This window comes from Onychostoma macrolepis, chromosome 23 (assembly GCF_012432095.1).
Source record: "Onychostoma macrolepis isolate SWU-2019 chromosome 23, ASM1243209v1, whole genome shotgun sequence".
Lineage (NCBI taxonomy): Eukaryota > Metazoa > Chordata > Actinopteri > Cypriniformes > Cyprinidae > Onychostoma > Onychostoma macrolepis.
This window is the reverse complement of record NC_081177.1, coordinates 10,835,274-10,849,839: the sequence shown is the minus strand read 5'-3', so window position 1 is coordinate 10,849,839 and position 14,566 is coordinate 10,835,274. Positions and strand designations below refer to the sequence as shown.

Sequence of the window (14,566 nt, the reverse complement as noted above, 5' to 3'; positions counted from 1 at the left end):
AAATTGGACCATTCCACCTTCATAAAACTATTTCTTAATTTGGTTAAATGCCATCTATAAGGACTCAAGTCTTGACCTTCTAATTATTATTATTATTCACTTTTGACTAAATGCTTATTAAAACAAGAATAAAACTTGGCATGACATGTAATTTATATGTAGGTTATGTAAAGGGCAGAGATTTTATTCCATTAACGCTGCATGACTGTCAGCAGTTCATGGTTGAATGCTAGAGGTCCATGTCTCACATTCGTTCAGCTCATGCTTTGTTGTCTCTACTCTTTTTGTCTTGGAAAGACTTTGTGCCCCCTCCCCAGGGCCAGCTCTGCATGCCTCTATTATCAGTTTACTGTTTGTGAGCTCCCTTCTCTGGTCTGCCTATTTCTGGTGAGGTGGCTACAGAGTGATGAAAGAGGATTCTGACAGGCTGGTACTCTGTGAGCTTCTAGAGAACAGTCTGTTCAAACCCTTGGTTGGAAAACGCATGTACTTTTCACTGGGCAAACATCTTTACAGGTGGGTGTGAAATGGTTGAGAATTTATTGTAAAATATCTTATTTGGAGTAGAGTCGGAAGACATTAAGATTATACTTAATTACTATGGAGGTTAGCTGTAAAGCTATATTTAATTGTTTTTTTCTAAAAATTGTTTTTGTAATTATGTGTACATCTATCATTATGGAACAGTTACACATACATATGGAATATTTCTATTTAAAAAAAGTTAATTTGTCATACTGCAGGAAGTTTTCAATGAACTACAAAAAAGTTATACATTTGAAATGTTACAGCTGAAATGCATTTGCTAGACTAAAATAGGCTACTTACTAAAATATTCCTTAATGTTGTTTTGAAGTAATATACTTAATTGTAATATTAACTTAATTAAATTTAGTTAGTTGAATTAATTTAACATTAAATAAAAAGTCCATGTTACTTGTCGGCTGTGCATGCAAAACTTTGCCTACCTGAGTTTTATTTTGTTTCCCTGCTGGGGGAAAAAACTGTTTAACCAGTCTAAGCTTGTTTGCTGGTATTAGTTGGATCTATTGATTTATTATTTTTAGAGGAGGTTGTGTTCTTTTCAGCTGGTCATGCTAGGAGACTAGCTTAAGCCAGCTAAGACCAGCAAACCAACTTAGTCTATTTATTTATTTCAGCAGGGTTTCTATTAAAAACGTGAAAGTAGCAACAATGATGTCCACTGTGTGTAAATCCACAGGCCTAATTGTAATTTTGACCTTAAGAAGACCTTGTCTTCAATACCTCTATTTTTCATCTCTCTCTAGCACAACCTTCATTCCATGTCTGTCAAGGGCTCTATGAAATGCCCCCTGCCTCCATCCAGCCCCACAACCCTGGAGGCCAAGGTTGATGACCTACGATTTAAAGTGGAGCAGCTCCTCTTGAGCCCAGGGAGAAGTTGCCCCATGTGTGAGACCTGCGTTCGGCACAGCACACTGCAGGAGACTGTGACCAGCCAGCTGTCAGCTCAGACCAGACTTCTGGATTCTCTTGAAATGAAAGTCCTGGAGATGAGAACAGCTCTGGAGGAACTTGCACGTGGTATGGAGCCAGAATGTGTCTTAAAGGGGATAGTCCAACCAAACTGAAAACTGTCGTCATTTACGCATGTCATTCCAAACCTGATTTTCTACTGCTGAACACAAATATTTTGAAGAATGTTAATAACAAAACACTATTGGTTCCTGCTGACTTCCATTGTATTTTTTGTCCAATCAATGAAAGTCAATGGAAACCTAAAGTGTTTGTTACCAGTTTTCTTCAAAATATGCTCTTGTGTTCCACAGAAAAAACAAGTCATACAGGTTTGGAACTAGGTTGGTGTCTAAATAATTTTCTGTTTTGTCTCTTAAATATGTAAGGTCTGGAGGACAGACAGTGTGAGAGAGCGTCTGTGCCTTTAGTGGCTCTACAGAGACGGAAATCACTACCTGTTCGAACCTCTGCGGTCAGTGGAAAGAAGGACAACAGCCAGAATTGCTTATAAATGGTTGCATTAACTCTTAAGACTATGGCCAACAGTGATTGCATTAATCAAAATGGCATAAATTAAATTTAACACTAACAAGAACACTAACTGCAGTACGCTCATATAATAAACTGAATGTTATCAACCATTAGGGTCGACACTAACATACAGTAGTTCTTGCTACAGTTATCTTTTTTTGGTCTGATCAGGCCTTGACCATGTATTTTATTCCGGTTTGTAAACAGCTTTTTCTTCTGTCACTCTCTATTGACAGGAGGAAGTCTATGTTCGCTTGGACAGAGACTGTAAAATGGTGCCACATGCTTTTAATATGCCTTCGGAGAAAGGTAACTACAGTATATCAAGGGTGAGAACCAGAAGGGCGTAAGTGACATTTTTGGTGAAATGGAGATATATAAATTTCTACTGGCAAAAGTACTGTCATCCATGAGTGTACAAATTTGTATTATAAACAATTGAAATCAGTACACAAAGTCAGATCAAACTATGGTAGAATTTTAGTTTTGGCTCTCCTGTAAAGTTGGTGAAATGTCACTTACACTTCTGGTTCTCACCCCTCGATATGTTATTACACCATATATGTCATTTGGAAAGGTGAAGTGGGGCAGCAGGATTGTCATGGTCATTTTTGATGGACATAAATCTGAATGACAGGCCTGTTAGCGTGTTAACTATTTATGCGCTGCAGAATGACAGGGAGACCCACAAATCACCTGACTAGAGAACAAACCATAAATAAAAGGTTATACAAATAAAAGAGAATGACATTGGGGTTTAAAATATATATACTATGTATATACTATAACTTGCATACTAGTATAATAAAGCCTTATGTTGTATATTCTTTGTGTTTGTGCAGGTATTTTGCTAGAAATCAATGAAAACAATGGTACGATAAGAGAAGCTAAAAAAGATTCAACAAACGTCAAAGTTCAACAGGAAGCTAAATTGCAAATCAAGGGAGAAAAAGAAACATCCACTGTAACCCCAAGATTGGAACTATCTCATCATCAAACACAGAAAATGAATAAGAACATGCCACCAAACCAGAATGATGTCCCGAAACCCGTCATTGCTGCGTCAGTGGTGACCCAGAGGACTCCAGGTATTGCCCCACCAAAGACAGAAGCCCAAGACAACAGGAAGGTGTCACTGCCAAACACCAAAGCACCTATTCCTGTGACAAAGATTGTGGTTTTGCCCGACGCAATCAGATCGAAGCATAGTGAAGCAGTGAATGTAACCCTACCAAATCAAACCGTACCGAAAACAACTGGACTGGTTGCTCCAGAAATGCCTCAATGTACAGCTTCACTGGTACCCAACAATCCTCCCAATGTTCCTACAGATGCAACACCAATCCAAACATTTCCCAAAACAAGTCTGGGTCCCCCTGTAGCAACTGCACAGAGTTCTGGAAAATCATCAGTAAAACCTACAGCACAAGATGCAACATTGTTACCGTCAAGCCACAAACCGCCAAAAACAATGGGTTTGAATGTTACTACAGCCACAAAAGAGGCTTTCGCACTCAGACAAGTGCACAGCTGCCCTAATTCCCTACAGAGGTAAGGTAAATCAAGCAATGGATGCATTGCTTGTCCCTCGATTTAAAATGCATTGTATTACTTTTGGAGCAGTGGTTGACTTGGACTATGTTTTTAAGATATTACTGTTTTTGTTTTTTTGATCAAATAAATGCAGCCTGTAAGCAAAAGTGACTATATATAGTCTGTGTATAAACATAGTACTGCATAGTTTTATAAATGGCAATGTTTTTCATCTTATACAGATTACAGGTCCACACGGTATCAGCACCTCTAGCTAAGAAAACTACTGAAGCAGTCGGAGCAGCAAACCACAGTTCAGGTGGAATACAGATTAAAATAACTCCAGCTACAGACAAGATTTCAGTACAGATGAAGAGCAATAACCCTCCTAAAACCTGTTTTAAAGTAATAGGTAAGTAACCTGTTTTTTTGTTTTTTGTCTGATAACATACAGTAAAAACTAATTAAAAGTAAAAAAAAAAAAAAAAAAAAAAAGCAAATAATTTAAAAGGAAATTAAGTTCAAGGTTATGTGTAATTGACAATGTCAGTAAATAGATTTCAGAAGAGAATAAAATAACCACCGTATGACAGAACTGTGCTTGTGTGAATTTGTTTTCAAAGGTTAAAGAGGTGACAGGAGGCCTCTAGTATAGCCTGACCTTAGAAATCTGAAGTATCTAGAAAATGATAATCCTTTGTTCCTGGCACATTATTGTATCATCCACTCTCCTGCAGCTGTTCCCACTCCAACCCAACATGAAGAGCATTATAGATCAGATATCAACACCATGAACATCTCATAGTGATGGCTGACCCAAGATTCCCATTGATTTAGACAAATCGTTGTCTGGAAAACACATATAACAGTGTCTTTCTGGCTCTTTTCAGATGATGCTTCACCTCAGCCCGCGCCGTTTGCTCACCGGTTTGTCTCGCTGAAGTCTAACCCTCCAGCCAGTGATACCTTCAGTATCCACACCAGAGAAGTGCTGGGAGGGTGAGATCAACATTTCTGCTTACTGTAACTGTTAGCATTCACTTAAATCAATTATTTTTTTACCACCACATTTAATATCTGTATCATCAGTGGTCGCTTTGGCAAGGTGCACAAATGTACGGAGACAAAGACGGGGATGAGGCTTGCTGCTAAAATCATCAACACAAGAAATGCCAGAGAAAGAGTAAGTATCTGTGTCCATATGTAATACTTTACAAATATAACTGAAAGCATCTGCACTTTGAATAGAAGTGCCATAACATACATGTAGAGCTGGGTAGATTACTTACAAATTGTGTAGTCCATTAGTGTTTACATGATGAAAATTGTAGTTTCCCAAATTGGGCTTCATGTAAGAACCACATTAAGCCCAAACTTAATGTAAGAACTACAGTGGGTTTGTGAGTTGAGTTGATTTAAACACTTGAACACTAAAAATAGAAATATATATATATATTTTTTGTTGTTGTTTGTTTTTTACCTGCAAACAACGCTGAACTGAAAAGATGAAAATAACAATGATATTACACATCCAAAGTCTTTCAGGTTTGAAAATATTTTGGCCAGACCTCTAGAATCAACAGTAAATCTAGATATAATAAATGCAAAATGAATACATTCTAAATGATTTACGGCCATTGTTTACATATGTAATCATGTAATCCATAAAAAGGTAATTATGCATTATAAAATCTAAATACAAATACTTAAGTAAATACTTAATGTAACCAGTTACTACCCAGGTCTGAATACATGTTGCTGCCAAACTAGTGCTCTCCTACTACAATTTGTTTTTATTACCAACATAACAGTACCATAATAAACAAGGTTATTTGAGACAAACAAAATGGAACATTTTGGATTTTTGGAAAATCAAACAAAATTGGATATTTACAACTATGACAAAAATCTAGAGACACTGTGAGAGGCTATATAATTCTTTTGACTTTTTGGCAGCATGGCAGTTATTTGTGTAATTTTTCCTTATAAATGTTCAGATTATGGTTTAATTATGGTTAGATAGTTACACTACCATTCAGAAGTCCTGGGTCGATAGATTTTCAAATGTTTTCGAAAGACTTCAATTATACTCATATGAACAAAAGTGCTCACAAAACAGGGTCATGATATGAATTTCTCAATGTTGTTCCTGTTGTTTTGCAGGACATGGCACTAAATGAGATCCAGGTCATGAACCAGCTCAGTCACCCCAATATCCTCCAACTTTATGAAGCCTTTGAGGTCAAGAATCAAGTTGTGCTGATCCTGGAGTAGTGAGTAGTGTGATTGTTTTTAAGCAATAAAACGCAACATGGCGGCAAATGAAACAACAGAGATCATTGTCTTTTTTTATTCAGTGTGGAGGGAGGCGAGTTGTTTGAGAGAATCGTGGATGAGAGCTGTCCGCTGACCGAGGTGGATGCCATGGTGTTTGTGAAACAGATCTGTGAGGGTGTCCAGTACATGCACCAGATGTATGTACTTCACCTGGACCTCAAGGTAACAGATGAAGCAAAAAGGAGTCACATTGTTCTGTCAGATTTAGAGATTTAGGCTAGTGATTTTGTTCTTTTCTCAAGGGATTCAGTAAGTTTATAGCATAAGCCTTTATGGAAACTGGAATGTCAGAGGGAAATGTGTAACAGTTTATCACTTTTTTTTTTCCAGCCAGAGAACATTCTTCTTGTTAATCACTCTAGCCATCAGGTGAAAATTATTGACTTTGGACTAGCGAGGAGGTGGGATTTATACTTATACACTGCTATTGTATTGTACTTGTCGATGCATGTTTATGTGTTCAAATGAAGATTAGTATCTGCTGGCATGACATTTGCCTTACATACCTTTCCAGTGACCACTGTGTATTTCTGAATGTGTTAATCCTCTGAGAGTTCAAATAATATAGCCAAGGCTTATTTTTATGGTTCAAGTGACTTTTCTCCTCGTCCCTCTTCAGATATAAACCACGAGAGAAGCTCAAAGTTTCATTCGGAACGCCTGAATTTTTAGCTCCGGAGGTGGTGAACTTCGATTTTGTCTCCTTCCCTACAGATATGTGGACTTTGGGAGTCGTCACATACATGCTGTAAATCACATTAACACACACCAGAACATGTAATTCACAATTGCATAATTATTTGAACAAATGTCTATATTTGAATTTAAAATTCCCTGCACCACTCCAAAAGAGACACAAGCAGGCCTTGATTACAAATTCAATTATTTTTTTAATAAGTGATTTCATACAAATTAGTCACAAAGATTGGCTAACAGTTGTGACGTCTGGTCAATGTACTGGGAGTGAATCCAAAAACATCAAACAAGGCCGTAAAACAGCATTCAGGGTCACTCAGTCAACTGCTTAATCTAATTAAAGCAATACCAGTGTTATGGAGTATTCTGGGCCTCTTCAGAAAAAAAAAAAGTTGTGTAACACTGTTAGCTTCATGTTTGATGAATTCTTGAACTGGAGAAGCAATAAAAATCATATTTGATTTCTGTTGTTCTAGATTAAGCGGCCTCTCTCCTTTTCTGGGTGATGACGACAGCCAGACCCTCAACAATGTGCTTATGGGCAACTGGTAGGCTGCTATTATATCGATTCTATACTCAACAGAACATGAGCTAATTATAAACAAGCGTTGAAACATCTATTTAAAAATCATAAAGTCTACAAACAGCTCTAAAGAACGGTTTAAAGTGAAATCTGTTGTAAAGCAACGCCCCCTGTTGGATGTTTGCAGGTACTTTGATGAGGATGCGTTTGAGCATGTGTCTGCTGAGGCTCGGGACTTCGTCTCCAACCTGCTGATCAGAGAAAGAAGGTGACATTAAAAAGACTTACGTCGAAGAGAAGAGACTAATTCAATCTTAATAAAATCATTTATCTAAAAATACAAAATAAAAATATTTATTTACTTAAATTTTGCCCTCAGGCTATCCCAGATGTAATTGAGTTTCTTTCTTCATCAGAAAGGATTTGGGGAAATTTAACGTTGCATCACTTGCCCACCAATGGATCCTCTGTAGTGAATGGGTGCCGTCAGAATGAGTCCAAAAATCCACACAAGTAATCCACAGTGATCTACTGGTAACAAGTGATGTAATGCTACATTTTTCCAAATATGGTCTGATAAGGAAAACAAACTCATCTATATCTTGGATAGACTAAGGGTGAGTACATTTTCATCAAATTGTCATTATGTGAACTGTTCCTGTAAGTGTGTTCCTAGGAACATAAAACAAGATGCTTCACAGAATGTCTGAGCTGCATGTTTCTGTACAAAGAAAACGTACCATGACTAGTGGCAGTCAATCTCCAAAAAAAAAAAAAGGCAAAAGTACTTCAAACAACTTGTATTGTATATTCCAAGTTTTCCAAACATTTGTTCGTCTTTATTTACAGTGGTCGTATGAGTGCTACGCAGTCTCTCAAACACCCGTGGCTCAACAACATCACTGAGAAAGCCAAGAGCAGCAACATTGTGCTCAAGTCTCAGGTTCTCCTCAAGAAATATATGGCCAGACGAATGTGGAAGGTGAAACACAGAACACACAATGATTTACCACTTTCTTACCACTGTTTAACGATAACAAATGCTTGTATTTCTCGTTCATCCTCTTCCACCTGTCTCCTTTGTGCAGAAAAACTACATAGCCATTGCTGCAGCAAATAGGTTTAAGAAGATTGGAAGTTCAGGTTCCTTAACTGCGCTTGGAATCTGAGAGTGTCAGAGATGTCCTGCTGACTGTGCTCACTATGTGTGCTTTTATAATACGCAGATCATGTCTTTGTATTGTGTGCTGCATTGCTCCCCACCTTTTGTATCTGAACACTCACTGGCTGCAGTGCAATTATTCGAATGCATCTGTAACATGCAATAAAACTCATGTACAAATTACACATTTCTCTTGAATTTCCTTTTGGCATCACTTTATTAAACTCTGGCGTTTTTCAAGGATTTGTTCATTTATCACTTTTGTCTTTACCAAAATGTTATTCTAATTGAAAAAGCATGTGGAAGAGACAAAAAATAAAAATATAAGAAAATGTTACTGTTAAACGGAGTATGGCTTGCAGACCAGTGGTGTGATCATTGAATCAGTTTTATCTTAAACGTGAATGGAATACTGGTGGCTTTTGTCATGTTTTGTGAGGTGAGTGCTAGACCATAAACAGGAAGTAAAAACAGGATGTTGTCCACAGTAATGCAGTGCAGAAGAACCCGTTTTTGAAAATACATTCATGTCATTCTTTCGCTGATGAAACACAATGTTCTCCCTTGTTTAATTGCAGTCTAAGTAAAGTTAAGTTACGGGTTAAATAAACAGCATGCCCAATTTTTTGAACGCAACTTCAAAAAACAAAACAATGACTTGGTTAAATGTTGGTTATGAACTTATGAACTATTTTTCAACTTTGCAGAGGAATAAATTTCATTAATCATCAACAGTCACACTGGGGGAGGCTTAAACACAAAATGAGATCACACCCAACCCCTTGTATTTAAAAACAGGATCTTAAATGGGAAATTGTGTAAACCTTAGTGGAATTTCCCTGGAATTAAAATTGCATCATTGCTGTCACCAGTGCTGAACTTATAATAGTAATGAAATCTAAAAGTCGTTTCTTTTTGTTACAGTACACTTATTAAAAAAAAAAAAAAAGGTGCTATATAGCACCATAAGAGGTGCTATTCGTGGATTCGTCACTTCCGCTATGCTTGCCGCCATATTTGTGTCCGATGTGACAACGAGCACAGCACATCTCTATTAGATTTAATAGATAATATTAATATATTGAAATAATAAATTACCTTTTAACTACCATTTCCCACACTGATCCCTGGCCTTGATTGTATTTTTTAGGATAGCAAGTGTAACAGTTAGACCATGTAATGTCCTGATTACTTGTAAATTTAAAACTGACATCAGCTCAAAGCACTTTTGAGTCAATGATAGTGTAACAAGATTACATTATTAGCTTACTACACAATCTGAATTTAATTAGCTAATATTAGCACAATTTATAATAAATCAGTCTTTCTCGACAAATTACTGTTTGAATTGCGAACGTAGCCGCTCGATGAAGGCTTTAAGAATCCTCTGCCGGCTGGTCACTCCTGCTTCGCGCGATTCCCTTCTCAGTCCACGTTTTGATTTCAGCAAGTCAGTTTTGGTGAACGCAACAACACGATTACTGACCATGAGCCCAACATCCAGCAAGCCAAGAAAACATGCAATCTACCTGAGGGAAGACATCTTTCACTTCTAGTGTGGATTTCATTATTGAAGCACAAATCCAGGCACCAAAAGCAGCCCACACCAAGTTCTTTTTAATTAAAAATATGCATTTTCATTTATTCATAGGCAACATGGCTGCAATAACATTTCAGTTAAAAATTTTGCCATTGTTAAAAAATGTTTTACTGACTGACGATTCAGACTTTCAGTTTTTATGCTCTCAAATATATATGTATGTCCTAAAGTATTACACCACTTGTGCACAAGTGTTGGGCAAGCTACTTGGAAAATGTAGTGAGCTAAGCTAACAGTTACTCTTCTTTAAATGAAGCTTAACTACACTAAAGCTACAGCCCTGGGGAATGTAGCAAGCTAAGCTACGGCAACATGGCAAAAGTAAATTTACTACATCCAAGCCATTTCAATTTTTTTTTTTTAAATTTCTATTGAACCAACATCATACCAAGTCAATGCTCTCTCAGTGATCAATAAAACTGTCAGTCAAGCAGATATAGATAGGCATGTTCAGTTTAATTGTTTATTCAACAGCTGTTCCAAACCAATTTGGCAACACAATCAGTATCAAATACAGGGCCGGATTGACCTCAAATTGTGACATAGGCAAAATACATTTTTGCTGTCGGCCGGAAACCTCCTATTTGTAGTTGGTATTGTGGCTTTATTGTATACAGATACATTTATATAAATGGTAACACTTCACAATAAGGTTCAGTAGTTAACATTAGTTAACTAGTGTATTAACATGAACTAAGAATGAACAATACTTCTGCAGCATTTATCTTAATGTTAATTTCAACATTTACTAATGCATTATTAAAATCAAAAGTTGTTTGTTAACATTTGTTAATGCACTGTGAACTAACATGAACTACCAATGAACAACTGTATTTTCATTAACTAACATTAACAAAGATTAATAAATACTGTAACAAATGTATTTTAATGAAATCGTATTGTATAGTGTTACCAGATGATTAGGCCTACAGATAGGCTACGTTTATTTGCATCGTTGCATGTGTCATAGATATTAATATAAACATTTCACCAAAATCAAGTTCAAATACGAAGCTTTTGACCAGTGAACGTTTTTATTTATTTAAATTTTTTCCTGACTCGTGTCCCGTTTCCCCCAGTTTTCTGTCGCTATTTTTTCTGTTATTTGGCCAAAGTATCATATTATAAAGGATTCAGTGCTTCGCACGAGCTATTTGGCTGTGACTTGACGACAAATGCTAGAGAAACTCTTCTCCGCTCCTCAAAAACAAACAAACAAAAAAAAGCATTAGCCTTTATAAATAGTGTTTGAGTAAAGAAAACACTGTACTTATTCAATCAACAGTTCTTTATTTACCTTCAGACTGCAAACAAGCTGAGATGCTCTAAACCAGGGCTCCTCAAATCTGGACCTCGAGATCCACTTTCCTACAGAGTTTAGCTGTAACCCTAATCAAACACACCTGAACATGCTAATCAATGTCTTCAGGATCATTAGAAAATCACAGAGGTGAGTTTGATCAGGGTGGAAGCTAAACTCTGCAGTGGATTGGACCTCCAGGGTAAGATTTGAGGAACCCTGCTCTAAACTGTGCTCCGCAGTTCATTGATGAGAGAGGCGGGAGGAATAATAAGGTTTGACTGACAGTTTGAGGAGCCAATGGCGTTAAGAGCTCTGTGGCGTCACTTACTGATCCAGGATCAGTGATCCGTAGCTGTTATATTTCTGATTTGAGCTTGAGTTTCAGAATGCTTTCTTTGGAAAATGTAACGTTAGCTTTTGTTGACGCTACCGTGCTACTTGATCAAAAAAAGAGCTTAACTACCGAAAAGCTATTTGAATCAGAAAGCAGCGATGCTACCGCCACACTACTGAGAAATGTAGTTAAACTACTTGTGCAGCCAGTCACAATTCACAAACGTAATTTACTCAGGTTTTTTTTTGTATGACAAATTCAATAATATGATAAATGGGTTTAGCAAAACAAATGTGATTATTTTTATACACCTGTAAATATAAATTATATATATATTTATTTAGGTTCCATCAGAGGGCGCGCGTCAATAAAGACAGACAGACCACACTACAGCCTCACGTGCAGACTCGAGCGGAGCTGTAGCTTATTTTATGTAAAAAATAAAATTATATTTAGTATTCCATAAGAAAATGTTTTATATATATATATATATATATATATATATATATATATATGAGAAACCAATGCAACTGCATTTTCAAGCACTTTTAAGCACTTTATCCAAAATCCCAGCACTTTTCAAATATTGAAAACACTGTTAAAATTCAAGCATTTTCAAGGATTTCAAGCACCCGTACGAACCCTGGTGGTACAATGAAAAACTAAGCAGTAATGATTTAATTACCTTTTTTCAGTCTGCCATCTTCAGTCATAAATCATGCACCTGAACTTCTCCTTCAGGGGACTCTGCAAAACTTGAAGGACTCAGAATTTGGGATTTTCCTTAGTTGTCAGTTATAATCATCAAAATTAAAAGAAATAAACATTTGAAATATATCAGTCTGTGTGTAATGAATGAATATAATATACAAGTTTCACTTTTTGAATGGAATTTGTGAAATAAATCAACTTTTTGATGATATTCTAATTATATGACCAGCACCTGTATTAAAATATGGTCATAACTCATACAATTAAATAAGGAGGCAATTAACACTACTGTACTGAGCATTTTGGCCAGTCTGAAACACATGAACTCAGAGAGAGTGTCCTCTGTGCTACATTTGGACACAAAATTTGTCTGATAGCATTTCATCAGCACCATCCTTTCTTTGAGGAGCTCTACGTTTGGTCTAAGCATCTCTGTTTCCTTCATTACACGCAGATGTTCCCTGATGCTTTGTTAATTTTCTCCAGCATCAACCTATTGGGGTAGTTAAATTGTTAAAAATGGGGGTTGTCAATAAAAAAACAAACAAGAAAAAAACAGTCTTTAGAAAATCTTTAGTCGAGGGCAGCCCTACTAGAAAGAGTCCAGACTTCAAATTATTATTAGGCAAATAACAAATATTAATGATCAAAAAGTTATGCATGACAATCAATAATCTTAAATATGGAAACGTGGCTTACCCATGTCTGTTGTATGTGTCCTAAAAATGTTAACAAGAGCTCTTTTCATCCAACTTGACAACGTACTGATGATTTTATACTCAAACAAATTGATTCCTTTTGATTTTCCAGTTATTCCAGCATGAACCATCTGTAACAACATGAGAGGAATAATTCACTCAAAAATGTAATTCCAAACCCATATAACTCACTTCTGATGAACAAAAACACATTCTTAAAAAAAAGCACCCACAAAAACTTGTTAAAAGTAGCTTATTTAAGTCATGTGTCATATCTTGAGGTGACAAAATCACTTTTTAATTTTTTTTCTGACTCAATATAGAATACTGTAATCAGTTATTTCAAATGAATATTCGAAAATAGCACTCAAATCCAAAATAACTTAATTTACAAGCTTCACGATATGACATGACATTTGGTCACGAGACATGCAAGTTTACAATGGTTTGATTTGTCAATATGATGTTACAAAAAGCATTGTAAATGAGGTAAAACACTTACTTTAGGTCTCTTGTTGATAATAGTAACCTCTGCCTGCTCCGCATCGTGAATCAAAGCAAATGTCTCTCTGAGAAAAGTTTAGGAGCGCACATCACATAAATGTCTTTGTAAAACAATATGATGTTACATATTGTGAAAGAGGTAAATCACTTACTTTTGGTGTTTTCCTGTTAAAAAGCAACCTCCTCGTCAGCTCCGCACCGCGAGCCGCACAGAAATATCGTTCTAAAACAATATGATGTTATAAAATTAATACTGTGTGAATAACATAAAACACTTAATCTCTGTATTTTCCGTCCTTGTTTGCTCCGCATCGCGATTCGCGGGTCAAAGAAAATGGCGACGGTGAGAAAAACGTCAGCCCGTTTAGGCGCGCAAAGTACGTAAATGTCCCGGATGTAACACCTTCTTCTTGTTTAATGGCGAATAACTCCTTAAGAGAATTATCGCCACCTATTGTACTGGAAGTCAAATTAAACTAACATAGGTGATGGGTCTGAAATTTGATCTCGAAATTTGAGGGGGGAAAAAATGAGTGTAAATGAGTTACAGAGACATTTTATTTTGTGTGTGTTCATTAAATAAAAAAGATTGTGTGTATTATATATATATATATATATATATATATATATATATATATATATGCAAAATTAAAATCTGATGTACAATTAGTAAAGTAAGTTTAATTTACTGCAATTACAAAATTTGGAGTATAATGAAGTGAGGTGTGGGCAAGGATGGTAACCCGAATTTGTGTTCTGCATTAATCCCATCTAAGGGCAAACACAGTTAAAAAACTTAATGGCTGGCTTAATGGCCTCTTTATGTACAGCAGTGGTGCTATATAGCACCTCAACCTCCCCAAAGAACCGCTGAAGAACCTTTTTTTTTTTTTTTTGTAGGTTATGTACATTTTCAGAATGGCTCTGATGAAATTTAATCCAGAATTCCCTTTCCATGACTGCACAAGGTTGACCTCCTTTAAACGACTGTGGTAAATTTCATTAATTCCTGTGGTCTATTAAAATATTTTTTTCAGGCCATGACAACATTGCAATAAAATTATATCACACTGGGTGTGAATGTGTAATGGGAAAGATGAAGCTAAATGATATCTAATCTTTGCTGGCGTCTTC

At 36.3% G+C, this 14,566-nt stretch overlaps 1 protein-coding gene and 1 long non-coding RNA gene across 4 annotated transcripts; one reads left to right on the top strand and one right to left on the bottom strand.

Moving 5' to 3' along the window:
- The first annotated feature begins 373 nt into the window (after positions 1–373).
- mylk2 (myosin light chain kinase 2) lies at positions 374–9,879 on the top strand. The gene is made up of 16 exons (XM_058764510.1): positions 374–516; positions 1,290–1,566; positions 1,887–1,972; positions 2,268–2,340; positions 2,874–3,582; positions 3,807–3,976; positions 4,455–4,563; positions 4,654–4,747; positions 5,728–5,837; positions 5,922–6,063; positions 6,232–6,302; positions 6,521–6,649; positions 7,074–7,145; positions 7,308–7,388; positions 7,970–8,102; positions 8,209–9,879. Exons 2-16 carry the CDS (start codon positions 1,305–1,307, stop codon positions 8,287–8,289), a joined length of 2,322 nt encoding a protein of 773 aa, XP_058620493.1. The 5' UTR covers positions 374–516; positions 1,290–1,304; the 3' UTR covers positions 8,290–9,879.
- On the bottom strand, positions 7,127–13,804 carry LOC131532667 (uncharacterized). Of its 3 annotated transcripts, none has more exons than XR_009268940.1 (5): positions 13,585–13,804; positions 13,431–13,497; positions 12,930–13,059; positions 12,205–12,264; positions 7,127–7,371 (listed from the first exon to the last, which is right to left on the bottom strand). It is a non-coding gene; the product is annotated as an uncharacterized LOC131532667 (long non-coding RNA). The 3 variants fall into 3 exon arrangements; XR_009268942.1 differs by having other exon boundaries at positions 7,127–7,368; XR_009268941.1 differs by lacking the exon at positions 12,205–12,264.
- Between the last annotated feature and the right edge of the window lie 762 nt (positions 13,805–14,566).

Bases quoted from the DNA above. Each gene is read 5' to 3' on its own strand.
- mylk2 (XM_058764510.1), top strand. From the start codon at position 1,305: ATGTCTGTCAAGGGCTCTATGAAATGCCCCCTGCCTCCATCCAGCCCC. The intron at 1,973-2,267 runs GTCAGTGGAAAG...CTCTATTGACAG, and splicing joins TACCTGTTCGAACCTCTGCG to GAGGAAGTCTATGTTCGCTT. The intron at 6,064-6,231 runs GTAACAGATGAA...TTTTTTTTCCAG, and splicing joins TACTTCACCTGGACCTCAAG to CCAGAGAACATTCTTCTTGT.